The 25948-nt window shown below is 53.5% G+C and overlaps 1 protein-coding gene across 1 annotated transcript in view; it reads left to right on the top strand.

The window, feature by feature from the left end:
* The window catches only part of ITGAE (integrin subunit alpha E), an 85141-nt gene that overhangs the window by 42418 nt on the left and 16775 nt on the right, over positions 1-25948 (top strand). The window contains exons 11-22 of the mRNA XM_055101598.2: positions 507-574; positions 1420-1564; positions 2971-3113; positions 3466-3606; positions 5439-5663; positions 6830-6960; positions 9263-9393; positions 11396-11559; positions 13699-13827; positions 17424-17497; positions 22347-22479; positions 24835-24933. Of these exons, the coding sequence (XP_054957573.2) occupies positions 507-574; positions 1420-1564; positions 2971-3113; positions 3466-3606; positions 5439-5663; positions 6830-6960; positions 9263-9393; positions 11396-11559; positions 13699-13827; positions 17424-17497; positions 22347-22479; positions 24835-24933 (1583 nt within the window). The remainder of the gene's footprint in view (positions 1-506; positions 575-1419; positions 1565-2970; positions 3114-3465; positions 3607-5438; positions 5664-6829; positions 6961-9262; positions 9394-11395; positions 11560-13698; positions 13828-17423; positions 17498-22346; positions 22480-24834; positions 24934-25948) is intronic.

Below are 25948 nucleotides of genomic sequence, written 5' to 3'. Positions count from 1 at the left end.
AAAAAAAAAAAAAATTAGCCAGGCGTGGTGGCACATGACCTCTATTCCCAGCTACTTGGGAAGCTAAGGCACCAGGTCACTTGACCTTGGGAGGCACAGGTTGCAGTGAGCTGATATTGAGCCATGGTACTCCAGCCTGAGCAACAGAGTGAGACACTGTCTCAAAGAAGAAAAAAAAAAGGCAACAATATCCCCAGGCCTCCTTGCGTCCCAGAATCTCCATGAAGCTCTGATGAACTGAGCTGGTGGTGGAGAAACAAGGATGACTGGGGCATAGTCCCTTCTCCCAGGAGCTCACAGACGAGGAAACTGAGGCCTAGAAAGAGTGAACTGCCCAGACAGTAGTTGTTCAAGGAGAACCTGGGTCTCTACCCTCAGCCGGGTGCTCTTCCTGTTACACCAAGCATGGTTCCCTCTGGGAGTGAGGCCAAGCTGGACTGTCCCCTGACTCAGTTTCTCCCTTCACCTCGGCCCACAGCAGTCTCACTGGGCTTCTTGGCTTGCAGGCACGGTTGGAGACGCCCTTCACTACCAGCTGGCACAGATTGGCTTCAGTGCTCAGATTCTGGATGAGGTACGTGGCTGACTCAGCACCAGGCAGGCTTGCCCATTGGTGAGGGGCCCAGGACACCTAGGATTCAGGGACTCCTGCCTCCCATCCAGGGCTCTGCCCTACCTGTGGTGATTCCTGTAAAAGAGCGATTTTATTTTATTTATTTATTTATTTATTTATTCTGAGACGGAGTCTTGCTCCCGTCGCCCAGTCTGGAGTGCAGCGGTGCAGTCTCGGCTCACTGCAACCTCCGCCTCCCAGGTTCAAGCGATTCTCCTGCCTTAGCCTCCCGAGTAGCTGGGATTACAGGCGCGTGCCACCACGCCTGGCTAATTTTTGTTTTTTTAGTAGAGACGGGATTTCGCCATGTTGGCCAGGGTGGTCTCCAACTCCTGACCTCAGGTGATCCACCCGTCTCGGCCTCCCAAAGTGCTGGGATTACAGGTCTGAGCCACCGCGCCGGCCTGAAAGAGCCATTTTAGGATAAAGGGAAACATTTCTGCGTGCTCACCTTAATCTGGACCACTGAGATAGACAAAAGGGTGACCATATTGATGACAGGAGGTCGCTTTTTTCTGTGTGCTCAAACATCCAGTTGTTCCCCTGAATACAGACCAGGCAACAGGACTCGGCCTGGGTCAGCTTATCAACCAAGCTGCTTGCTTCTCCCGGAGGAGGGAGTACAAGGGCACGAGGCAGGAGCCCAGTGTTGGCCATCTCACCTTCCCGCCTGCATCTCTGGCCAGGCGGGCACTAGACCACCGAACGCCCCCCTGCTCCCAGCCAGGTTAGCCGCGCTGGCCCGGAGACCCGGGTCCCTCCTGGGTCCCTCCCACTCATCTGGGCCCCATCCCCGTCCCCTTCAGCGGCAGGTGCTGCTCGGCGCCGTCGGGGCCTTTGACTGGTCCGGAGGGGCGCTGCTCTACGACACACGCAGCCGCCGGGGCCGCTTCCTGAACCAGACAGCGGCGGCGGCGGCGGACGCGGAGGCTGCGCAGTACAGCTACCTGGGTGAGGGCGGGGCTACCTGATGAGGGCGGGGCCTGGAGGCTCCCTGGGCGAGGGCGGGGCTTGGAGGCTCCCTGGGCGAGGGTGGGGCCTGAGGGCTACCTGGGCGAGGGCGGGGCCTACCTGGGCGAGGGTGGGGCCTGGGGGCTACCTGGGAGAGGGCGGGGCCTGGAAGTTACCTGGGGAGGGTGGGGCCTGGAGACCACCTGGGTGAGGGCGGGGCCTGGAGGCTCCCTGGGCGAGGGTGGGGCCTGAGGGCTACCTGGGCGAGGGTGGGGCCTGAGGGCTACCTGGGCGACGGCGGGGCCTACCTGGGCGAGGGTGGGGCCTGGGGGCTACCTGGGTGAGGGGGGGGCCTGGAGGCTACCTGGGTGAGGGCGGGGCCTGGAGGTTACCTGGGGAGGGTGGAGCCTGAGGGCTACGTGGGCGAGGGCGGGGCCTACCTGGGCGAGGGTGGAGCCTGGGGGCTACCTGGGTGAGGGCGGGGCCTGGAAGTTACCTGGGGAGGGTGGGGCCTGGAGACCACCTGGGTGAGGGCGGGGCCTAGAGGCCACCTGGGCGAGGGCGGGGCCGAGATGGGGACACCGAGGCTGCGCATTAGGCTGCACTTGAGGTTTCCGGATGGGGGCGGGACCTGGTCAGTCACATGGGCCGAGGGGCGGGTCCTGGTTAGGGACCCTGAGGCTGAGCACTACAGCCTCCTGGATAGGTACAAGGCCTGTCAGGTACACCAGGCACAGCAGCCACCCAGGGGAGGGCGGGGCCTCTCCATTAATAATAGTGGTGCAGTAGCTCACGCCTGTAATCCCAGGAGGCCGAGGCGGGCGGATCACCTGAGGTCTGGAGACCAGCCTGGCCAACATGGCAAAAACCTGTCTCTACTAAAAATACAAAAATTAGCTAGGCGTGGTGGCAGATGCCTGTAGTCCCACGTACTCGGAAGGCTGAGGCACAAGAATCGCTTGAACCCGGGAGGGGGAGGTTGCAATGAGCCAAGACTGTGCCACTGCACTCCAGCGTGGGCGATAGACCGAGACTCTGTCTCAAAAATAAATAAATAAATAAATAAAAATAATAATAGTGGTGGGCGTCCTCTCACCCCTCTTCTCCGTCCTCCTAGGGTGTGTGTGGGAGCGTGGGTAGTGAATGTGTGCGAACGAGTATTTCGAGCAAAGCTGCATACGTGACAGACAGCGTGTGCATCACATATGTGTGATGGGGATGTGTGTGACTGGCAAAGTGAGAGTGCTCGCTGATGCCGATTTTTAACATAGTGAGAAGGACAGTCTCTCCTATTTTGCCCCCCTCCCCAGGCCACTTTGAAGGCCTGACTGGGAAGGTGCCGGGGCCAAGAGAGAGGCCAGGTGGGAGCACACGGTGTGTTCACAGCCACACCACCCTTGCCCCAGGTTACGCTGTGGCCGTGCTGCACAAGACCTGCAGCCTCTCCTACGTCGCGGGGGCTCCACGGTACAAACATCATGGGGCCGTGTTTGAGCTCCAGAAGGAGAGCAGAGAGGCCAGCTTCCTGCCAGTGCTGGAGGGAGAGCAGGTACCTGCTGGGGAAAGCCTCCACCCCTTATGACCGATGGGGAATCTGGAGGCCCCCAAGGGAAAGGGGTGGGTCCCACGGTGCACAGTGGGCCAGGGCCTGGGCTGGGTAAAACTCAGGCTCCTGAGTGGAGCTCGAGGGCTCTGCTTCAGCTCTGCATGTCTGATTGCTAGGCAGTTTCCTCCGCTGTGGGGCCTGGGCTGCTCCTCCACTCTTCTGTTACTCTCAGTGAGCAAACTGATATGTAACGACTCAAATTCGGTGGTCCAGGAAGGACGCGGGCAGGGATGTAGCCTTGCTGAGGGGTAGAGGAGCGGGGCTCCTGGTGAGCTGAGTTCCTCCCGGGCTGTAGATGGGGTCCTATTTTGGCTCTGAGCTGTGCCCTGTGGACATTGACATGGATGGAAGCACGGACTTCTTGCTGGTGGCTGCTCCATTTTACCACGTTCATGGAGAAGAAGGCAGAGTCTACGTGTACCGTCTCAGCGAGCAGGTGGGAGAGTCTCCATCTTCATGAGGTTGCTGAGGCTGTGGCACTCAGCCTGACACAGAGGTGATGGAGGCTGGGAGTGCCCTGGCCCTGCCTGGCACCAGTGGGCAGTGATGGGGAGGTGCTCAGGCTGGATGGCGGCTGGGCGGGGCAGCGGCATCACTCTCCGCACCCACTTTCTTACCCAAGGGTGATTGTTGATGATAATATCTCTAATATCTCTTTTTTTGTGGTTGTTGTTTTTGAGATGGAGTTTTGCTCTTGTTGCCCAGGCTGCAATGCAATGGCAGGATCTTGGCTCACCGCAACCTCTGCCTCCGGGGTTCAAGCAATTCTCCTGCCTCAGCCTACCAAGTAGCTGGGATTACAGGCATGGGCCACACGCCCGGCTAATTTTTTATTTTTGGTAGAGACAGGGTTTCTCCATGTTGGTCAGGCTGGTCTTGAACTCCCGACCTCAGGTGATCCACCCACCTCGGCCTCCCAAAGTGTTGGGATTACAGGCGTAAGCCACCTCGCCCAGCATTTTTTTTTTTTTTTCGAGACTGAGTCTCACTCTGTTGTCCAGGCTGGAGTGCAATGGTGCAATCTCGACTTACTGCAACCTCCACCTCCTGGGTTGATTCTCCTGCCTCAGCCTCCCAAGTAGCTGGGATTACAGGCATGTGCCACCACACCCGGCTAATTTTTGTAATTTTAGTAGAGATGGGGTTCCGCCATGTTAACCAGACTGGTCTCGAACTCCTGACCTCAGGTGATCCACCTACCTTGGCCTCCCAAAGTGATGAGATTATGGGCGTGAGTCACCGCGCCCAGCTGATAACATCTCTTACAGCTGCATGGTTGGCAAAGCCCGTTTAGTCCAGGATCTCACTTGTTTCTCATAGTAACTATGGGAGGTAGCTGCCACTCTCATCTTACGGGTGAGGAAGCTGGGGCTCGGCGAGCCTCAGTGATGCCGAGACTTGCTCAAGTGTACCTGGCATGTGTGTGGCAGAGCCACGAGTGAAACCCAGGCCTCCCATTTGCAGCAATGCACCCCTGCCCATGGAACTAGAGGGGGGCGGGCTCTGACTCCTGAACTTCCAGGTAGGAGGACCCCAGCTTTCCCCTCACTGTGTGGCCTTGGGAAGGTCCCTGGCCAGTGAGCGTGCATCCTGGGTGGCAACGGAGTGGGCACCCATCAGCCCAGCGAGCGTGCATCCTGGATGGCAACGGAGTGGGCACCCACCGGCCCAGCGAGCGTGCATCCTGGATGGCAACGGAGTGGGCACCCACCGGCCCAGCGAGCGTGCATCCTGGGTGGCAACGGAGTGGGCACCCACCGGCCCAGCGAGCGTGCATCCTGGGTGGCAACGGAGTGGGCACCCACCGGCCCAGCGAGCGTGCATCCTGGGTGGCAACGGAGTGGGCACCCACCGGCCCAGCGAGCGTGCATCCTGGGTGGCAACGGAGTGGGCACCCACCGGCCCAGCGAGCGTGCATCCTGGGTGGCAACGGAGTGGGCACCCACCGGCCCAGCGAGCGTGCATCCTGGGTGGCAACGGAGTGGGCACCCACCGGCCCAGCGAGCGTGCATCCTGGGTGGCAACGGAGTGGGCACCCACCGGCCCAGCGAGCGTGCATCCTGGGTGGCAACGGAGTGGGCACCCACCGGCCCAGCGAGCGTGCATCCTGGGTGGCAATGGAGTGGGCACCCACCGGCCCAGCGAGCGTGCATCCTGGGTGGCAATGGAGTGGGCACCCACCGGCCCAGTGAGCGTGCATCCTGGGTGGCAATGGAGTGGGCACCTAGCACCCCTTCTTGAGGGCTGAGCTGTTTGTTTGCTTTACAGGATGGTTCTTTCTCCTTGGCACACATACTGAGTGGGCACCCCGGGTTCACCAATGCCCGCTTTGGCTTTGCCATGGCGGCTATGGGGGATCTCAGTCAGGATAAGCTCACAGATGTGGCCATCGGGGCCCCCCTGGAAGGTTTCGGGGCAGATGATGGTGCCAGCTTCGGCAGTGTGTATATCTACAACGGACACTGGGACGGCCTCTCCGCCAGCCCCTCGCAGGTGACCCATGGGGCCCTCTCCTTCCTCTCCTCTGGGGCTCTGACCTCTCTCAGATATGATGACCCAAGCCCCAAGTCGGCTTCAGTCCTAAGTGCTGGGCAGGTCTCGGGGGTTGGGAATGCCCAGTGAAAGAAAAAAGTCCCCCAGGCTAGGGGGAGCTTCCAGACCAGGGCCTCACCTCAGCCCCTTCAGGTTGGGGGGAGGTTCCAGACCAGGGCTTCACCTCGGCCCCTTCAGGTTCGGGGGAGGTTGTGGCGGTACCTGTCTCCTTCCCTGGCCTATACCCCCTCCTTCCACCCACCTGCCTCGGGTCCCTGCTTCCTCTCTTTCTGTCCCTGGCTCCTGTCTCCCACCCAGCACCTCCGCGCCTTATCTCTCATTCCCCAGGGCTCCCTTGCCAGCCTCTCACACTGCATGTATTACAGGTACTTCCACCCATCTCCAGCTCCTCATGAGCACCTCCACCTGGATGGCCCCCAGGCATCTCACTCCCACACGGCCCATCTGAGAGCACCTGCTTCCCCTAGAACTGATGCTCCTCTGAGACCTCATCCCCCTCCACACCCCACACCAGAAACCTCAGACGGTCCCCAGCACACTCACAGCCTGCACAGCCTGTCAGTTCCCACGTCCTCATGATTCTAGCTGTCTCCCAACTCCAGCCCCTTCTCTCCATCCCTACCCCTGCGGTCCCAGCTCAGGCCTTGCCATCCCACTCCCAGCCCACCCAGCTTCCTCCTCCTCTCCATCTTCCACCCCATGTCTTCAGTGCCATTTCTAAAGTGTTATCCTGATTATGTCACTTCAAAACAACAGAACCTTTGTTGACACCCCCCATCCCCAAGCCCCACATCAAGCCTCCTTGTACCCCAATCCCCTGTGGTCCACCCCGTCCCTGGCCCTGGCTGCTTCTCAGAAGGCCCTGCTCTTTCCCCACGCCTCACTCTTTACCTTACTCTCCCCTGTCAAGTCCCACCTGCCCTTCGAGGCTCCATCCAAATGCCACTTCCTCTGGGAAAACTTGCCCCCTCTTTCCTGGTTCTAGACTGGGGGCTCCCTGGGGCTGGATGGTGCCTGCGATGCTGATCGGGATAGATCACGAAAGGACTCCCCGCCCCATTTCCCTCCCTTCCCTCGCCCCACGCCTTGTGTTTCTGCCTCCACAGCGGATCAGAGCCTCCACGGTGGCCCCAGGACTCCAGTACTTCGGCATGTCCATGGCTGGTGGCTTTGATATTAGTGGCGACGGCCTTGCCGACATCACCGTGGGCACTCTGGGCCAGGCGGTTGTGTTCCGGTAGGGTTCTGTCCTGCTTTCTGGGGTCCCAGGCCCAGCCTCACCCATTTGCCCTGCTCTAAATAGCTCCATGCAGACATTAGACGCTGAGGGAGGGAGCCAGCACCGTGGTTGCGGGCACAGGCTCTGGAGTCTGCCCGTCTGGGTTTGAACCTCAGCTCTCAGCCCTCTCAGTGTGCCTTTGGGCAGGTTATTTAATTCTAAGACCTTACCTAGGAATTATAAGAGCACCTACCTCCCAGAGCTATGAGGATCATGCAAGCGAATATATGCAAAGTATTTAGCACAGTGCTCAGCGATGGCTGTGATTGCAGAGTTTTTTGTTTTTTGTTTTTTTTCTGAGACGGAGTCTTCCTCTTTTGCCCAGGCTGGAGTGCAGTGGTGTAATCTTGGTTCACTCCAACCTCCGCCTCCCAGGTTCAAGCAATTCTTCTGCCTCAGCCTCCTGAGGAGCTGGGATTACAGGTGTCTGCCACCATGCCCGGCTAATTTTTGTATTTTTAGCAGAGACAGGGTTTCACCATGTTGGCCAGGCTGGTCTTGAACTCCTGACCTCGTGATCCACCCACCTTGGCTTCCCAAAGTGCTGGGATTATAGGCATGAGCCACTATGCCTGGCCAAGAATTGCAGAGTTTTTGTGCCTCATCCCTCAGTGAATGATCAAGTCCCGTGGCTGTAAATGAGCTCATGGAGCGCCCGTCTGTCCCGTCCTCTCCAAGCTGCAGACTTGCTGTCTACCCAGCACCTCCCTGGGCTGCTGCTCACAGTCATCCCGAAGTGAACACGTCTAAAAACAGAGCTTTTGCTGGGCGCGGTGGCTCACACCTGTAATTCCAGCACTTTGGGAGGCCGAGGCGGGCGGATCACAAGGTCAGGAGATGGAGACCATCCTGGCTAACACGGTGAAACCTCTTCTCTACTAAAAATACAAAAAATTAGCCGGGCATGGTGGCGGGCGCCTATAGTCCCAGCGACTCGGGAGGCTGAGGCAGGAGAATGGTGAACCAGGGAGGCGGAGCTTGCAGTGAGCGGAGATCGCGCTACTGCACTCCAGCCTGGGCGACAGAGCGAGACTCCGTCTCCAAAAAAAAAAAAGAAAAACAGAGCTTTTATCTCCCCCCACCCTTCATTCCCCCAAATCTATCCTGCCCTCAGGCTTTCTGTCTCAGCAAATGGCATCATCATCCACCCAGCAATTCAGGATGAAAACCTAGGCGTCATCTTTGATGCCTCTTTTCCTTCCTCTCCACCACATCAACAAGTCTTAGTTGGCTATGCCTCCAGACCAGTGCAGGCACTGTCTTCACTCCCTGGACACTGCTGCCGCAGCCTTCCCTGCTTCCAGCCCCTGCGCTCCATTCTCCACACAGCAGCAGCCCTATCCCTTCACTCTGCTGCCTGAAACTCCTCCACGGCTCCTATTTAGAGTAAAATCCCAATTCCTCACCATGGCTTTACAGGGCTCTTCGTGGCCTGGCCCTCCCCGCCCCTCCATTCCCATCTCCTCCTCCCATCCTCTGTCTCACTAATTAGATTCCAGGCATGCTGACCTTTGTGCTCCTCAAACAAACCAAAAGTGTTCCTGCCACAGGCCCTTGGCACTGGCTGTGCTTTCTTCCTGGAGTGCTCTTCCTCAGATCCTCACACAGCTGGCTCTTTCTTGTTAACAAATCTCAACTGAAATGCCTCCTCATCAGCCACGCCATCTGCGACCACCCAGTCTCAGTAGCCCTCGGTCCTTATTACCGTATTTTTGTTGTTGTTGTTGAGATGGAGTCTCGCTCTGTCACCCAGGCTGGAGTGCCGTGGCAGGATGTCGGCTCACTGCAACCTCCGCCTCCCAGGTTCAAGCAATTCTCCTGCCTCAGCCTCCCGAGTAGGTGGGATTACAGGTGCCCGCCACCACACCCAGCTAATTTTTGAATTTTTTAGTAGAGACGATGTTTCACCAAGTTGGCCAGGCTGGTCTCGAACCCCTGACCTCAGGTGATCCACCCGCCTCGGCCTCCCAAGTGCTGGGATTACAGGCGTGAGCCACCGCGCTCGGCCAACAGTATTTTAATTTTTCTCATAGCCTTGCCAATACATAGTATCTCCCTGTTTCTCTCGTTTATTTGCTTGTTGTCTGCTTTCCCACCAAAGCAGAAACTTGTCTCTTTCCCCACTGTACCCTGAGACTCAGGGATCACCTGGATGTGAGCATGTTTGATAGAGAACCATTGAATGCATGAACCAATCAGCCAGGCCCTGACCCAGAGGCCGAGCAGTCACTTCTCCCATCCTCTTTGCTGTCTTGTTTAGCTCCCGGCCTGTGGTTCGCCTGAAGGTCTCCATGGCCTTCACCCCCAGCGCACTGCCCATCGGCTTCAACGGCGTCGTGAATGTCCGTTTATGTTTTGAAATCAGCTCTGTAACCACAGCCTCTGAGTCAGGTAAAAAAATGGTCCAGCTGACCCCTGCCTGGCGTGATGGTCCTTCCTTTTTGGCTTCTGTAAGGGGCAGGGAAAGAGGACTGGGGCAGGGGGTGGGTGGGTGTTGGTCTGAGGTCCTGGTGCTTGAAATCCCTCGATTAGAGCTTAGCTCCTTAGTCTCCAGGTTTGTTAAATGCAAACTGCCTCAAGAAAGGGTGGTCTGAGGTTATGTCCACACTCAGAAGGGGTTTAGAGCTGACACTGTTGGGAAGAGGGACACTGGGGCCCTTCCTCAGGGTTGAAGGGTTGAGTTTCTGAAAAAAAAGACTCAGAAGGCCGGGCGCGGTGGCTCACGCCTGTAATCCCAGCACTTTGGGAGGCCAAGGCGGGCAGATCACGAGGTCAGGAGATCGAGACCATCCTGGCTAACATGGTGAAACACCGTCTCTACTAAAAATACAAAAAATTAGCCAGGCCTGGTGGCAGGTGCCTGTAATCCCAGCTACTCGGGAGGCTGAGGCAGGAGAATAGCATGAACCCAGGAGGCGGAGCTTGCAGTGAGCTGAGATCGCGCCACTGCACTCCACGCTGGGCGACAGAGCGAGACTCCGTCTCAAAAAAAAAAAGAAAGACTCAGAAAAAGGCAGCCATTTCTCCATGCCCACGTGTGTGCGTGTGTGCGGGGGCTTCTGAGACGCACCCTCCTCTTTCTCTCTGACTTGTGTCTTCTCCCCTTCCCTCCTCACTATGTGCCTCTGGCCCAGGTGGGATTGGATCACCTGTTGGAGGCCTGGTTTCTCTTTCCTTACCTGAAACTCATTAGGAGACTGTTCCCAGAAAGGAGGTGGTGGGCATGGCTTTCACAGCCCAGGTATTTACTGCTTACCCAAGAGCTCCCCCCTGGAACGATTCCTCAGCAACAGTCCTCGAGGTTTAATCGCTCAGGAGCAATCTCTGAGATGGTCTCTGCCTCCCACAGTCAGAGCAGTCTCCTGGGGTGGGGTGGCTTTCCCAAAGCAGCAAGCTATTATCCACCTGGGGATTGAAAATGACAGACCTGGCCAGGTGCGGTGGCTCACGCCTGTAATCCCAGCACTTTGGGAGGCCAAGGCGGGCGGATCACAAGGTCAGGAGATCGAGACCATCCTGGCTAACACGGTGAAACCCCGTCTCTACTAAAAATACAAAAATTAGCCAGGTGTGGTGACGGGCGCCTGTAGTCCCAGCACTTTGGGAGGCCGAGGCGGGTGGATCACGAGGTCAGGAGATCGAGACCATCCTGGCTAACATGGTGAAACCCCGTCTCCACTAAACAAAATACAAAAAATTAGCCAGGTGTGGTGGCGGGCGCCTGTAGTCCCAGCTACGGGGGAGGCTGAGGCAGGAGAATGGTGTGAACCCGGGAGGCGGAGCTTGCAGTGAGCCAAGATCGCGCCACTGCACTCCAGCCTGGGTGACAGCGAGACTCTGTCTCAAAAGGAAAAAAAAAAGAAAAAAGAAAAAAAAAAAGAAAATAACAGACCTGTCCCTTCCAGGACACAGAGCTCGGTGGGCTGTGCGATGCTGGGCAAGTGTCTTTCCCTAGCTGAGCTGGTTCTGTTCTGTACAGTAAGAGAGGCGGCCCCGGGATCTCCACGGTGCTTCCAGCTGTGCCGTCCTGGGGTTTTCCTCCGCAGAGTCCCTCTTTCCCTCTCCATTCTCTTTGTTGTCTCTCTTCCTCCTTATTTTCTTCTTCAATCTCGATCCTCTTCCCGAGCCCTCCTTCCCTAAAGAAGGCTGACTCAGTCCTGGGAATGTGCTGCTCCGGGTTTGGGGCGGGAGCACTCAGAGACCCTGGTCAGGTGTCAGAAGACGGTGAGAAAAATATCTTTGAAAAACCGACGCAGGAGTCCAGCCGCAGGGAAGTACCTGCATGGGGACACTGTTCGGGAGGGGCCACAAGGAACCTCAGGCAGGCTGGGGGCCTTCTGTCTGCGGCTGGCTCATCCCCACCTCATCGGGAAGGTCTGGTTTTCATTCCCAGGCCTCCGCGGGGCACTTCTCAACTTCACGCTGGATGTGGATGTGGGGAAGCAGAGGAGACGGCTGCAGTGTTCAGACGTAAGAAGCTGTCTGGGCTGCCTGAGGGAGTGGAGCAGTGGATCCCAGCTTTGTGAGGACCTCCTGCTCATGCCCACAGAGGGAGAGGTAAGTGACGGAGTTTGGATGGGAGTCAGGAGGGGTCTTTGTCATTGAGAAAGGATTTGAGGTGATGCAGTGAAGGGCACATACCCAGACCTACAAATGAGGTGATTAAAATAATCATAACAGGCCAGGCACGGTGGCTCACGCCTGTCATCCCAGCACTTTGGGAGGCCAAGGCGGGTGGATCACTTGAGGTCAGGAGTTCGAGACCAGCCGGGCCAATACGGTGAAACCCTGTCTCCACTAAAAACACAAAAATTAGCCGGGCGTGGTGGCGGGTGCCTGTAATCCCAGCTACTCAGGAGGCTGAGGCAGGAGAATCGCTGGAATCCAGGGGATGGAGGTTGCAGTGAGCCGAAATCATGCCACTGTACTCCAGCCTGGCCAACAAGAGCAAGACTCCATCTAAAAATAATAATAATAATAAATCAAGAACCACATAATGGCACGGAAGATGGAGATGCTGTCATTGCTGACGTTTTTCTTGGTAATAACTCAGGAATGCCAGTGTTCTTGGCATGCGTTATCCGACCTCACCTGATAATAACTAGGACCGAGGGCCTGAATGTCAATTGGCATCAGAAAAAGTGAACAACTAAAAGGAAGAATAAAAAGATAGAAACGACCATCTAGAAAGGTTTACTCCTGGCAAAGGTGCCCAGAGACATGGGGAAAAAAAAGTATGTCAGGACTCAAACCCTGACAGGATCTCGAACTTTGGATCTATATGGATCATTTATTCCAATAAACAAATGCATGAATTCTTCTTCTGAATACACATTTACCCCCAAAGTGATTGTTAATTGGATTAAAGTTTACAGCCTTCCTTAAATAAAGGCTTAATCACATTCTCTACCAGAGAATCATGCTCACTTTCTCCCATGGGCTTGAGGCTCTTATAGGGGCAGAAAGGCTTATTTAAACAAAGAGAGTGGCAAATGGTATGCTAAGCAATCTCCTTATCTTCTCTCTTACCTCTCTAATATGTCCTCCATGTTGCTTTGAGAAAGATCTTGGTCGGCTGGGCACAGTGGCTCACGCCTCTAATCCCAGCACTTTGGGAGGCCGAGGTGGGAGGATCACCTGAAGTCAGGAGTTCGAGACCAGCCTGACCAATGTGGTAAAACCCTGTCTCTACTAAAAAAAAATACAAAAATTAGCCAGGCGTGGTGGCATGCACCTGTAGTCCCAGCTACTTGGGAGACTGAGGCAGGAGAACCTTGAACCTAAGAGGCAGAGGTTGCAGAGAGCCAAGATCGAGCCACTGCACTCCAGCCTGGGCGACAGAGCGAGACTCCATCTCAAAAAAAAAAAAAAAAAAAAAGAGAAAGATCTTGATAAACCCAGGTGTGGCTGTGACTCTTCCCTTCTGTCTGAGCCAGTTCTTTACCCCTTTGTGACTGGGATAAGAACCATAGCAGCTATAGACACAAAACCATAGTAGAACGAAGGAGATTTTTCCCAAAGCACTTGGCAGCTTGCTTGAAGGACGTGTCCCTTCAACCTGGCTTATTTGGAAGATGCTTAGGACTTCTGACTCACCACTTTTATTGTTTATTTCTTCTTATGATGACATCAAAGTAGAAAGTATTCTTGCAAGGTGCAGTGGCTCATATTTGGAAATCCCAGCACTTTGGGAGGCCGAGGTGGGTGAATTGCTTGAGCCCAGGTGGTTGAGGCTGCGGTGAGCCATGATGGTGCTGCTGCCCTCCAGACTGGGTGACAGAGTGAGTGAGACCTTATCTTAAAAAAAAAAAAAGAAAAGAGGCCGGGCGCGGTGGCTTACGCCTATAATCCCAGCACTTTGGGAGGCTGAGGCGGGTGGATCACTTGAGGTCAGGAGTTCGAGACCAGCCTGGCCAACATGGCGAAACCCTGTCTCTACTAAAAATACAAAAATTAGCCAGGCGTGGTGGCACACACCTGCCATCCCAGCTACTCGGGCGGCTGAGGTAGGAGAATCGCTTGAACCCGGGAGGCGGAGGTTGCAGTGAGCCGAGATCACGCCACTGCACTCCAGCCTGGGCAACAGAGCAAGACTCCGTCTCAAAAAAAAAAAAAAAAAGAAAAAAAAAAGCATTATTGTTGTCATCTTCTCCCCCACATCCAACTCTAACCCTGCCTTCCGTGGTGACCCCACAGCTCTGTGAGGAGGACTGCTTCTCCAATGCCAGTGTCAAAGTCAGCTACCAGCTCCAGACCCCTGAGGGACAGACGGACCATCCCCAGCCCATCCTGGACCGCTACACTGAGCCCTTTGCCATCTTCCAGGTGACTCTACCCACAGCCAGTACCCAGCCCTCTTGAGAGCCCATCCCACAGAAACCACCTGCTCCCCTAACTTCCAAGGATGTTGGAGTTGGGGGGGAATGTCTTCAGACGGCATTTGGGCCCCTCGCCGTACTCATGGTGAAACTGAGTCCCTGCGATAGTGTTAATGTGTCCCCGTGAGTGAGGACTCATGGGTAACGCAGGTCTCCATCTGCCCCTGGGGCTTGTTCCTTTATGTCTTTATGTTCACAAAAGCGTTTGCTACATCTTTCATGAGGCACATGCATACATTGCATCCTGCGGACCTCACTTGGCAAGCGGCTCTGATGACGCTGTGATGGGGGTTCCTTGTGGGAGCTAGACTGGAGCTGTTGTGTCTTTCACTGCAGAGAGGATGCCCTTTGGCGCACCTGCCTGTTCATGCCCTGCCAGGGCCTTCAGGCTGAATGGCCCCACCAAACCTATATCCTAGCCTCTCCTCCTGGTGCCCATCAGTGCAGCTTAGACAGGCGGGTAGTGTCATAAGAAACTTTTGTCAGCCGGGCGCCCTGGCTGATGCCTGTAATCCCAACACTTTGGGAGGTTGAGGCAGGTGGATCACCTGAGGTCAGGAGTTCGATACCAGCCTGGCCAAGATGGTGAAACCCTGTCTCTACTAAAAATACAAAAATTGGCCGAGTGTGGTGGCATGCGCCTGTAGTCCCAGCTACTAGGGAGGCTGAGGCAGGAGAATCATTTGAATCCTCTGCCCAGGAGGCAGAGGTTCCAGTGAGCCAAGGCCGTGCCATTGCACTCCAGCCTAGGCAACAGAGTGAGACTCCATCTCAAAAAAATAAAAAATAAATTTTAAAAAATACAAAGATTAGCCCAGTGTGGTGGTGCATGCCTGTAGTTCCAGCTACTCAGGAGGCTGAGGCAGGAGAATTGCTTGACCCCGGGAGACAGTGGTTGCAGTAAACCAAGATTGTGCCACTGCACTCCAGCCTGGGTGACAGAGAAAGACTCTGTCTCAAAAAAAAAAAAAAAACAAACCACAAACCTTCAATATATATTTCCTAAAAACAAAGGCATTGTCTTAACATAGTACAATAATCAAAATCAGGAAATTCACATTGATAAAATACTATTATCTAATTTACAAACTTTATTCAAATTTTGCCAGTTGTCCTATTAATGTCCTTTATAGCAAAGGAAAAAAAAGGTTCTGGTCCAGGATCATTCATAGCGTTCTACAGTTATTTATCTTTAGTCTCCTTTAATCTGGAAGAGTTTCTCACTCAGTCTTTCCTTGTCTTTTAATGACATTAACATTTTTGAAGGGTACAGGCCAGTCCTTTTGTAGAATGTTCCTCAATTTGTCTGATATTTTTTCATAATTAGATTCAGGTTATACATTTTTGTTTTGTTTTTGAGACAGAGTTTCGCCCTTGTTGCCCAGGCTGGAGTACAATGGCATGATCTCGGCTCACTGCAACCTCTGCCTCCCAAGTTCAAGCAATTCTCCTGCCTCAGCCTCCCGAGTAGCTGGGATTACAGGCATGTGTCACCATGCTCGGCTAATTTTTGTACTTTTAGTAGAGACGGGGTTTCACTATGTTGGCCAGGCTGGTCTTGAACACCTGACCTCAGGTGATCCACCCTCCTCGGCCTCCCAAAGTGCTGGGATTACAGACGTGAGCCACCACGCCCAGCCAGGTTATGCATTTTTGTCAGGAATATCACAGAAGTAAAGTGTGTCATTCTCAGTACACCATCTCAGGAGGCACCTAATGTGGACTTGTCCATTCCTAGTGCTGTTTGCCTGTGTCATTAATAAGCACGTCTCATTTTATGGTGAGACGCCTTGCGATTGTATCCTGCTTAACATCTCTTTATGTGTCTTTCCTTAACCAGTGATGACTATTATGCTATGGCAAAGAGATTTTTAAAAAGTTATTCCCCGTATAAAATGGGTGAGGAAAAATCACGTGGTGTTAGGCACATCGGTGTTACCAGAGAGTGCGTTCTAGCTGGGAGTTTAGCTGGCTTAACCCCATTCTCTTTCACTGGGGCTGGGTGGAAGAGATCAGGCTATGTGGCTATATTAAAAATACAACAAAAGGCCGGGCGCGGGGGCTCACGCCTGTAATCCCAGCACTTTGGGAGGCCGAGGCCGGCGGATCAGGAGGTCAGGAGATCGAGACCATCCTGGCTAACACAGTAAAACCCCGTCTCTACTAAAAATACAAAAAAAAAAAATTAGCTGGGCGTGGTGGCGGGCACCTGTAGTCCCAGCTACTCGGGAGTCTGAGGCAGGAGAATGGCGTGAACCCAGGAGGCGGAGCTTGCAGTGAGCCAAGATCATGCCACTGCACTCCAGCCTGGGCGACAGAGCAAGACTCCGTCTCAAAAAAAAAACAAAACAAAAAAACAACAAAAAACCCTGCATGAAACTGTTGACCCACTTAGAGAGAGCGCCACGCTTTGACTTCTGCAAATGGCATCCCCCTTCCGCAGGAAGTAGAAAGTTTCCTTTCAAGCCCTGGGCTCTCATTCCCCCTCTAGGCCGTGGGAACAGACCTGCAGACAGCTGCCCAGGTGGCCTCCGGGAGAGAAGTGCGAAGTGCAGAGGCTCTCCAGCCGAGGAGCTGGCTGCCTTCCTTCATAATACAAAAACAGACCCAGCTACTTTAGAACACTGGAATTTTTAAAAACACGAACTGGAGCTTTTCAACCTCCATGGGGCCTTTTGAAATGTGGCTTTCAGAATTAGTCGGTTATGTGTAGGCAAGGGAAATAGTTAGCTTACAGAGACGACTAGCCAGGCCGGGCGCGGTGGCTCACACCTGTAATCCCAACACTTTGGAAGGCCAAGGTGGGTGGATGACCTGAGGTCAGGAGTTTGAGACCAACCTGGTCAACATGGCGAAACCCTTTCTCTAATAAAAATACAAAATTAGCCAGGCGTGGTGGCACATGCCTGTAATCCCAGCTACTTGGGAGGCTGAGGCAGGAGAATCGCTTGAATCCGGGAGGCAGAGATGGCAGTGAGCCGAGATCGCGCCATTGCACTCCAGCCTGGATGACAGAGCGAGACTCCATCTGAAAACAAACAAACAACCGAAAAAACAGATGACTAGCCATGAGGAAGGAACCTCCAAGGCCTGGACCTTGACGATATTTGGCTAGGCATCCCCCACCCCTGCCCGGGCTGTTCTGCCTATATCCGAAAGGACTAAGGAAGCTTCTCTTCACGTAGGTGTCTGCTCCCTGAATGCTCAAAGTTGTGAGCTGTGTGTTGCTGCTTAATTCGCATGATGTAAATGTCACGGGCACCCCTAACATTCCGTGAAGGTCACCCCACTTTTTACCTTGGTCAAAGGACTGGGTCACAGTGTGCCCATGTTATAGGACAGATCCAGGAATGTCACCCAGGAATGTCACAGTCCCTGCTCTTTGGGGACAATCCCAGCCTGCACCCCTCACCTCCCTGTAACTGCACTTCTCAGGGTGAGCAGGAGGCACAGCCCAAAACGTCCTATAAGGAGAAGAGCCGGAGGCAGGGCTGCTGGGGAAGGCGGAGCCTGGGCTGATCGGGACTCTCTGTCTGGTTACAGCTGCCCTATGAGAAGGCCTGCAAGAATAAGCTGTTTTGTGTCGCAGAATTACAGTTGGCCACCACCGTCTCTCAGTGAGTTGGACGCAGCCGTCAGTTTCCTCGATTAACCTTCTCCCGAACGCTTGCCTGGGCAATTCCTTCATTAGGACACCCTGCACACCCCCTTCCCCTCTCCCCGTGGCCCACAAATGGCTTCTGCACTTATTATCTCGATATGTCCTCAGCTACCCCAGGAGGGAGGCAAGACAGAGATCTGTCTTCCCACTTTCTAGATTAGGAAGCAGACTCAGTCGCCGAGGGCCCTGCATAGGCCATTTGGTGGACTTGAACCTGGGTCTCTTGACATCCCGGACAATGCTATATTCAGAACCCAGCGTTCTTCACAGCCAGGCTGACCTCTACGTCAGTTAGAGGTAACCTCTTTCCCGGCCCACCTCTTGGCCAAATTAACTAATCAATCAAATGTTTCTGGACCATCTACTTTGTGCCAAGCACTCTAGGTGCTGGGGATACTTCTGTGAACACCACAGACAAAAATCCCTGCCCTCCTGGTGCTCTTAGGGGGAGAAGATGGTAAGTAGGTAAATTCCATGTTGATGAGATGAACGTTGAAGACACAGGGAAGGTGGGAGGGAGTGTTGGGTGGCAGCTGATGCTGAAGTTTTCAATGGGGTGGTCACGGAGGGTGACACTTTGGCACACACTGGAGGAAGTAGGGGAACGAGCTATGTGGATGGGTGCCTAAGGGAAGAGCAGCTGCAGGTACCCTGGGTTGGGAGCCTGCCTGGCGGGTGGGGGGCAGGGTGAAGACCTAGTGGCTGCAGTGGAGTGGGGCGGGGTGTAATGAGGGAAGGGGAGGAAGGGGGAAGAGGCCATGGGGCTTCTTAAGCCCTCAGAAGGGCTTTTGCTGTGAGCTGGGAAGTCAGAGGAGTGACACACTCAGGCAGCTTAGCAGGATCCTTCTTGCTGCTGAGCTGAGAGGAGAGTGTAGGAGCAAAGGTGGACGCAGGGGCGGCACTTGCTCCCTTTGTAACCACTCAGGTGAGAGGCGATGTGGGCTGGGCCATGACGGGAGTAACAGTTTAAAGTGACAGCCCCATAGCACGTGCTGACAGAGTGGAGGCGGAGGGAGGAAAGAGGGCCGCAGCCCCAGCATGCGGCACTGCACTGTCCAACACACCAGCCACGCTTAGCTGTGTACGTGTACATGAGTTAAAATTAAACACAATGAAACATTTTGTTCCTGTCACATTAGCCACACTTCAAAGACTCAGTGGCCGCCTGTGGCTGGTGGTGTTGGGCAGCGCAGATACCGCCTGTCTCCATCGCTGCAGACGTTCTATTGGACCACACTGAATTCCAGAATGACAGTGTTGCCAAGCACATGAGTGTGGGTTTACACATGTAGTGGTCTTGGAATGCCCCCCAGGCCGGGCGCGGTGGCTCATGCCTGTAATCCCAGCACTTTGGGAGGCAGAGGTAGGAGGATCATGAGGTCAGGAGTTTGAGACAAGCCTGGTCAACATGGTAAAACCCCGTCTCTACTAAAAATACAAAAATTAGCTGGGCATGGTGGTGGGCGCCTGTAATCCCAGCTACTGGGCAGGCTGAGGCAGGAGAATCGCTCAAATTCGGGAGGCGGAGGGTGCAGTGAGCCGAGATCGCTCCACTGCCCTCCAGCCTGGGCGACAGAGCAAGACTCCAAAAAGGAGGGGGGGGGGGGGCGGTAACAAAACAAAACAAACAAGCGTCCTTGGCGACTAGTGCTGTGTATGTATTGTGATTCTGTTGGCCAGCTGGCTGGAGTTGCCGTATATGGGGAAGAATGTAGTTCCCCAAGTCCTGGTCAGCCCTTTCATAGACATTTGCAGGACCAATTGAAGACTTTCAAATGCTCTGGAATCCAGCCTAACAAGCAGGCACAGCTGTTTCCAGCAGGGAATTAATTACAGCCAAGAACCAACCTCCCAGCCAGCTACTGGGGTCGTAGAGATACAGCACGCACGGCTTGCCCTACATCGCCCCCTAGTGTACATAGCAAGCAAACGCTTCTCTTTCAAAAACGCCAGTGAGCCTGGTCGTCGGTGTCCAGCTGTCTCAGTGGTTTTTGACCTGAGGACATAGATCCCCAAAAGAATCTAATGAAGACTACAGACCCCTCTCCTTAGAAGATCACATGTGCATACATAAATGTTGGCATTCCGGGCCCTCTGAGACAGTCCCTAGGCCTCAGATTAGGCAACGCTGTTAAATATTCTGATGACACTGAGGTCTCACGCCTGAGCTCTAGGATGTGTGTCCAGCTGACATGTCAGCATCTCTGCTTTGTTATCCTATATGCACCTCTTGTCATGTCCCCGATTGAACGCATCTTCTTCCACCCTTGGGTCTTCCTCCCATGTTACCTCCCTCAGTCAATGGCACCACTCAGCCACCTGAGCTAGAAACTCAGAACTTACCCTTAACTCCTCTGTCCCCCCTCCCCTGCCTCTTTTTCGTTTCATTTGCTTTACTGTCTCTGACTTCTTTCCTTCTCCACTACTGTTGTCTTTTTTTTTCTTCTTCTTTTTTTGAGACAGGGTCTCACTCTGTCACCCAGGCAGGAGTGCAGTGGTGCGATCTCGGCTCACTGCAACCTCCGCCTCCCGGCTTCAAGTGCTTCTCCTGCCTCAGCCTCCTGTGTAGCTGGGATCACAGGCGCACGTGACCACACTCAGCTAACTTTTGTATTTTTAGTAGAGACGGGGTTTTACCATGTTGGCCAGGCTGGTCTTGAACTCTTGGCCTCAAGTGATCCACCTGCCTCACCTCCCAAAGTGCTGGGATTACAGGTGTGAGCCACCGTGTCCAGCCATCCACTACTGTTTCCTTATTTCAGGCATGTATCGTCTCTCGGGTGGAGACAGCAGGCTCTGTCTCTGCTTCCTGTCTCTCCCTCCAGTCAATCCAGCCTCTTCTCAGCTGGGATAAAAACCAAACCAAAACCAAACAATGGGAACAAAACACACGTCACATTACTTCCTAGGCCGGGCGTGGTGGCTCACGCCTGTAATCCCAGCACTTTGGGAGGCCATACTTCCTAGATCTGCACATCTCATCTTTGGACATTTCAGATGGAAAACAGTTTTCTCGGTATTGCTAATATGTTTTTCTGTCGATCTCAGCTACTGAGAGTGGTTCTGCGCTCTGGGTCCCTGTGATACCTCAGCATTCTGGAGGACCCTTTCACACATCCCCAGGACCCTCTTTTCCAGGACATGTGGACTCATGTCTTAAACCACAGCCTTTTAATGGGAAGGGTCTGAATGATTTTGTGGGTAGGAAGCTGAGGCCAAGAAACGGGGTGGGACAGTATGTCTTATGCACACTGTTCTCCAGTGCACAGCAGTGCCCCATAAATATTGTGGCATGGATGAATTTGTGTCATAGAGTACCTCACCTAGGGTCACAGTGAATTGGTGGTAGAAAGAGGATTTGGGTACAATTCTCTCAATTCTTTGGACTACTAGACTCCAGGCATTTAATTAGTCTTTTATTTATTTATTTATTTATTTATTTAGAGACAGAGTTTCACTCTTGTTGGCCAGGCTGGAGTGCAATGGCGCGCTCATGGCTCACTGCAACCTCTGCCTCCCAGGTTCAAGCAATTCTCCTGCCTCAGCCTCCTGAATAGCTGGGATTACAAGTGCCTGCACCACACCTGGCTAATTTTTTTTTTTCTTTTTTTGAGATGGAGTCTCATGCTGTCTCCCAGGCTGGAGTATAGTGGCGTGATCTCAGCCCTCTGCAAACTCCCCCTACCGGGTTCAAGCAATTCTCTGCCTCAGCCTCCCGAGTAGCTGGGATTACAGGCACCTGCCACCACACCCGGCTAATTTTTGTATTTTTAGTAGAGACAGGGTTTCACCATCTTGGCCAGGCTGGTCTTGAACTCCTGACCTCAGGTGATCTACCTGCCTCGGCCTCCCAAAGTGCTGGGATGACAGGTAATTAGCCTGTCTTGGCTTCTGTTTCCTCTTCTATAAAATGGAGAGTAGCTGTACTATTTCACAGGGTTACTATGAGGGTTGAGCGTGTGAGACACAGTCCTTGGCACATGGTAAGCACTAAATAAACGGCAGCTATTATCGTCATCTCATGCAACAACTGAGATGGGCATGGCAGTCCAGCTGTTTACTTATGTTGAGATGAAGAATGTCTAAGCTAAACGTATTCCTTAGGCAACTTATCTAAGAAGTTACTTAAGAAGGTGCTATTCTGGGCTGTGTGCGGTGGCTTACACCTGTAATCCCAGCACTGTGGGAGGCCAAGGCAGGTGGATCACTTGAGCCCAGGAGTTCAAGACCTGCCTCCACATGGCGAGACCCTGTCTCTACAAAAAATACAAAAAATTAGCTGCACATTGGCCAGGCTGGGTGGCTCACGCCTGTAATCCCAGCACTTTGGGAGGCCGAGGCAGGCAGATCACCTGAGGTCAGGAGTTTGAGACCAGCCTGACCAACGTGGAGAAACCCTGTCCCTAATAAAAATACAAAATCAGCCAGGCATAGTGGCGCGTGCCTGTAATCCCAGCTACTCAGGAGGCTGAGACAGGAGAATTGCTTGAACCTGGGAGGTGGAGGTTGCAGTGAGCCGAGATCGTGCCATTGCACTCCAGCCTGGGCAACAAGAACGAAACTCCGTCTCAAAAAAGTAAAAATAAGAAAAATATTAGCTGGGCATGGTGGTAAACACCTGTAGTCCCAGCTACTCGGGAGGCTGAGGTGGGAGGATCACTTGAACCCAGGAAGTGGAGGCTGCGGTGAGCTGTGATCATTGCACCACAGCACCACGCTCTAGCCTCGGTGAATGTCCTATTGTATTGCGTTGAGGTTTTTACAGATGAAATAAACTGTAACATTTTTATCTGTACCCTGTGCAGGCAGGAGTTGGTGGTGGGTCTCACAAAGGAGCTGACCCTGAGCATTAACCTAACTAACTCCGGGGAAGATTCCTACATGACAAGCATGGCCTTGAATTACCCCAGAAACCTGCAGTTGAAGAGGATGCAAAAGGTGACTGTGACGGCGGCTGTGGAAACAGGTCCCTCATGCCCCTCCCTCGCTGCATGCCTGCTTTTCCGTGGTGACCCCCTCACTGGCACCCCTGCCTCCAGCCTCCTCCTGGTCCAACCAACAGATGGTTAATAACTAGATAAATCCCCGCCAGTCCGGCTCCATGCCTCCCGAGGCACCATATTCTGCTGCAGTACCACCCTCCCTATGTGCAGCCTTTCTTCACCAGGGTTCTGAGAGAGAAGTGAGTCTAATGCCCTAAGACACTGAGAAAGTAAAAATTAGCTTAGACTGGGAAAGTGAAAATCTGTCCTGCCATTCCCAAGGCTGGATACAGACACAGATACTAGGAAACAATCTGTTTCCCGAGGACACCCTGTGGCTGACAAGTATCACTGCACTGAGAAATTTTATTCTCTAAAATCACAGATCAGAAAACTTTGGGCCGGGAACGGTGGCTCACACCTGTAATCCCAGCACTTTGGGAGGCCGAGACGGGCGGATCACGAGGTCAGGAGATCAAGACCATCCTGGCTAACACAGTGAAACCCCGTCTCTACTAAAAATACAAAAAATTAGCTGGGCGTGGTGGCGGGCGCCTGTAGTCCCAGCTACTCGGGAGGCTGAGGCAGGAGAATGGCGTGAACCCGGGAGGGGGAGCTTGCAGTGAGCAGAGATTGCACCACTGCACTCCAGCCTGGGCCACAGAGCAAGAGTCTGTTTCAAAAAAAAAAAAAAGAAAGAAAACTTTGCTGTTTGAAGTAGTTACGTCAGTAATTATGAACCCCTATCCCTCTTGCCTGGAGAGTGTAAGTCATTTTGACCAAGAGAAGAGTCTGTTTCCACCTGAGGTAGAGAGCTTCAGATACAGTGTCTGTCAACTTTCTACTCCATATTAATGGTTTCCCAGGAAGCGGGCCCTGGGTCTGATTCACAGGCTGGCCTGCTGGTGACTGACTCCTTGACACTCAGTCCTGCTTTACCATCAAAACAGGACTTTATTTACATTGCATCTGAACTCCACCCTTCCCTGGAGTCCTTTAATAACCGCCTTTTCCATTGTTCAGTGATACACACAATAGTGTACTTTTTGGCTGGGTGCAGTGGCCCACGCCTGTAATCCCAGCACTTTGGGAGGCCGAGGCGGGCGGATCACCTGAGGTCAGGAGTTCGAGACCAGCCTGGCCAACATGGCAAAACCCCGTCTCTACTAAAAATACAACAATTAGCCAGGTGTGGTGATGTACACCTGTAATCCCAGCTACTCGGGAGGCTGAGGCACGAGAATCACTTGAACCCGGAGGTGGAGATTGGAGTGAGCTGAGATTGCGCCACTGCACTCCAGCCTGGGCAACAGAGCAGGACTCTGTCTCAAAAACAAACAAACAAACAAACAAACAAAACCAAAGTGTAGTTTTCCTCATTGCAGTGAGTCAATAAATTTGAATTTGTTGGACTGTAGATTTGTCCCCGGTCATCTTAGGCTATTTGGGCTAGGACAGTATCCATTATATGAATGAAGCAATCTCCTAGGCCGGGCACCGTGGCTCATGGCTGTAATCCCATCACTTTGGGAGGCTGAAGTGGGTGGATCACTTGAGGTCAGGAGTTCGAGACCAGCCTGGCTAACATGGTGAAACCCTGTTTCTATTAAAAATACAAAAAATTAGCCGGACGTGGTGGTGGGCACCTATAATCCCAGCTACTTGGGAGACTGAGGCAGGAGAATTGCTGGAACCCGGGAGGTGGAGGTTGCAGTGAGCCGAGATCGCGCCACTTCACTCCAGCCTGGGCGAAAGAGCGAAACTCCATCTCAAAAAAATGAAAACAAGAGCAAAAAACAATCTCCTAGGCATCTAGAGGGGAACTAGGGATGGACCGTCCCTGGGAGAATTAAGAAAACTCACTGCAGTCATCACCTGCCCCTCGGGGGTCCGGGTGGGGAGCCCTGGTGGCTACGTGGCAGTGCTGGTGTGTGCCGGCCTTCCAGCCAGGCTGTGGGTTATATTTGCATCAGTCCATGGCCCAGCTCAAATGCCTCCTTCCCCAGGAAGACCTTACAAATTCCTCCGAGTTGGAATTCATATTTCTCCACTGCTGTTCTCTGCAGCTCCCTCACAGAAGCACCCCTTCGACCTTGTATTTAAATTCCTCGGGGATCTACTGCTGACCCTGCCTGTCCGGCTTGTGAGGAAGACAGGGACCAAGTGGACTTTATTTCTTTAGATCCTGGCAGGGTGTCTGACAGGCAGAAAAATTAGTGAATGTTTGCTGAATTGCTGTGAGGAAACCACGTTTTTGTTTTGTTTTGTTTTGTTTGGCTCTTTAAGAGAATGTCATCTGCTCTGTTAACAGCCTCCCTCTCCAAACATTCAGTGTGATGACCCTCAGCCGGTTGCTTCTGTCCTGATCATGAACTGCAGGATTGGTCACCCCGTCCTCAAGAGGTCATCTGTGAGTTGGTTTGGACTGATTCGCTCTTCTCACCACCCTGCAGTTGGCGTCTTCTGCATCTTAGTCTCATTTGAATCTCTCGGTTCCAGCTTTGCGCTTCGCTTGACTGCAGTGTGTCCTCAGCAGTGCTTACAGTGGCTAAGCTGGCTCTGAAAGTAGGGGTGATGGGGACGAGAGCTTTCCAGTACACAGCCTAGATAAACTGCCTGCTCACCTCCGTGAAGCAGAGTGAAGTCGTGGGTAGTATGGAGGGCGTGTCAGACAAAAAGTTTGTTTGTTTGTTTGTTTTTGAGATGGAGTTTCATTCTGTCACCCAGGCTGGAGTGCAGTGGCACGGTCTCAGCTCACTGCAACCTCCGCCTCCCGGGTTCAAGTGATTCTCCTTCCTCAGCCTCCTGAGTAGCTGGGATTACAGGCGTGCAGCACTACACCCGGCTAATTTTTAAAATATTTTTGGTAGAGATGGGGTTTCACCATGTTGGCCAGGCTGGTCTCAAACTCCTGTCCTCAAGTGATCCACCTGCCTCGACCTCCCAAAGTGCTGGGATGACAGGCATGAGCCACCATGCCCGGCCAAGACGAAAAGTTATTAACCCTGAGCTGTCCCTTGTCATCTCTGTGCTGTGGGAAATCTCTGAAGTGGCTTCTTCACCTGTAAAAGGGGAATGAGGCCGCCTGCCTTGCTTACTCCATATTTGTATTTGAGGCTTAAATGAAATAACGGGGCCGGGCGCTGTGGCTCATGCCTGTAATCCCAGCACTTTGGGAGACCGAGGTGGGTGGATCATTTGAGGTCAGGAGTTCGAGACCAGCCTGGCCAACATGGTGAAACCCCGTCTCTACTAAGAATACAAAAATTAGCTGGGCGTGGTGGTGCGTGCCTGTAATCCCAGCTACTTGGGAGGCTGAGGCAGGAGAATTGCTTGAACCCGGGAGGCAGAGGTTGCAGTGAGCTGAGATCACACCATTGCACTCCATCCTGGGTGACAGAGCGAGACTCCCTCTCAAAAAAAAA

This window comes from Pan paniscus, chromosome 19 (genome assembly GCF_029289425.2).
Source record: "Pan paniscus chromosome 19, NHGRI_mPanPan1-v2.0_pri, whole genome shotgun sequence".
NCBI lineage: Eukaryota > Metazoa > Chordata > Mammalia > Primates > Hominidae > Pan > Pan paniscus.
Note: the sequence above shows the minus strand (reverse complement) of the source record. Positions and strands in the feature narration are given on the sequence as shown.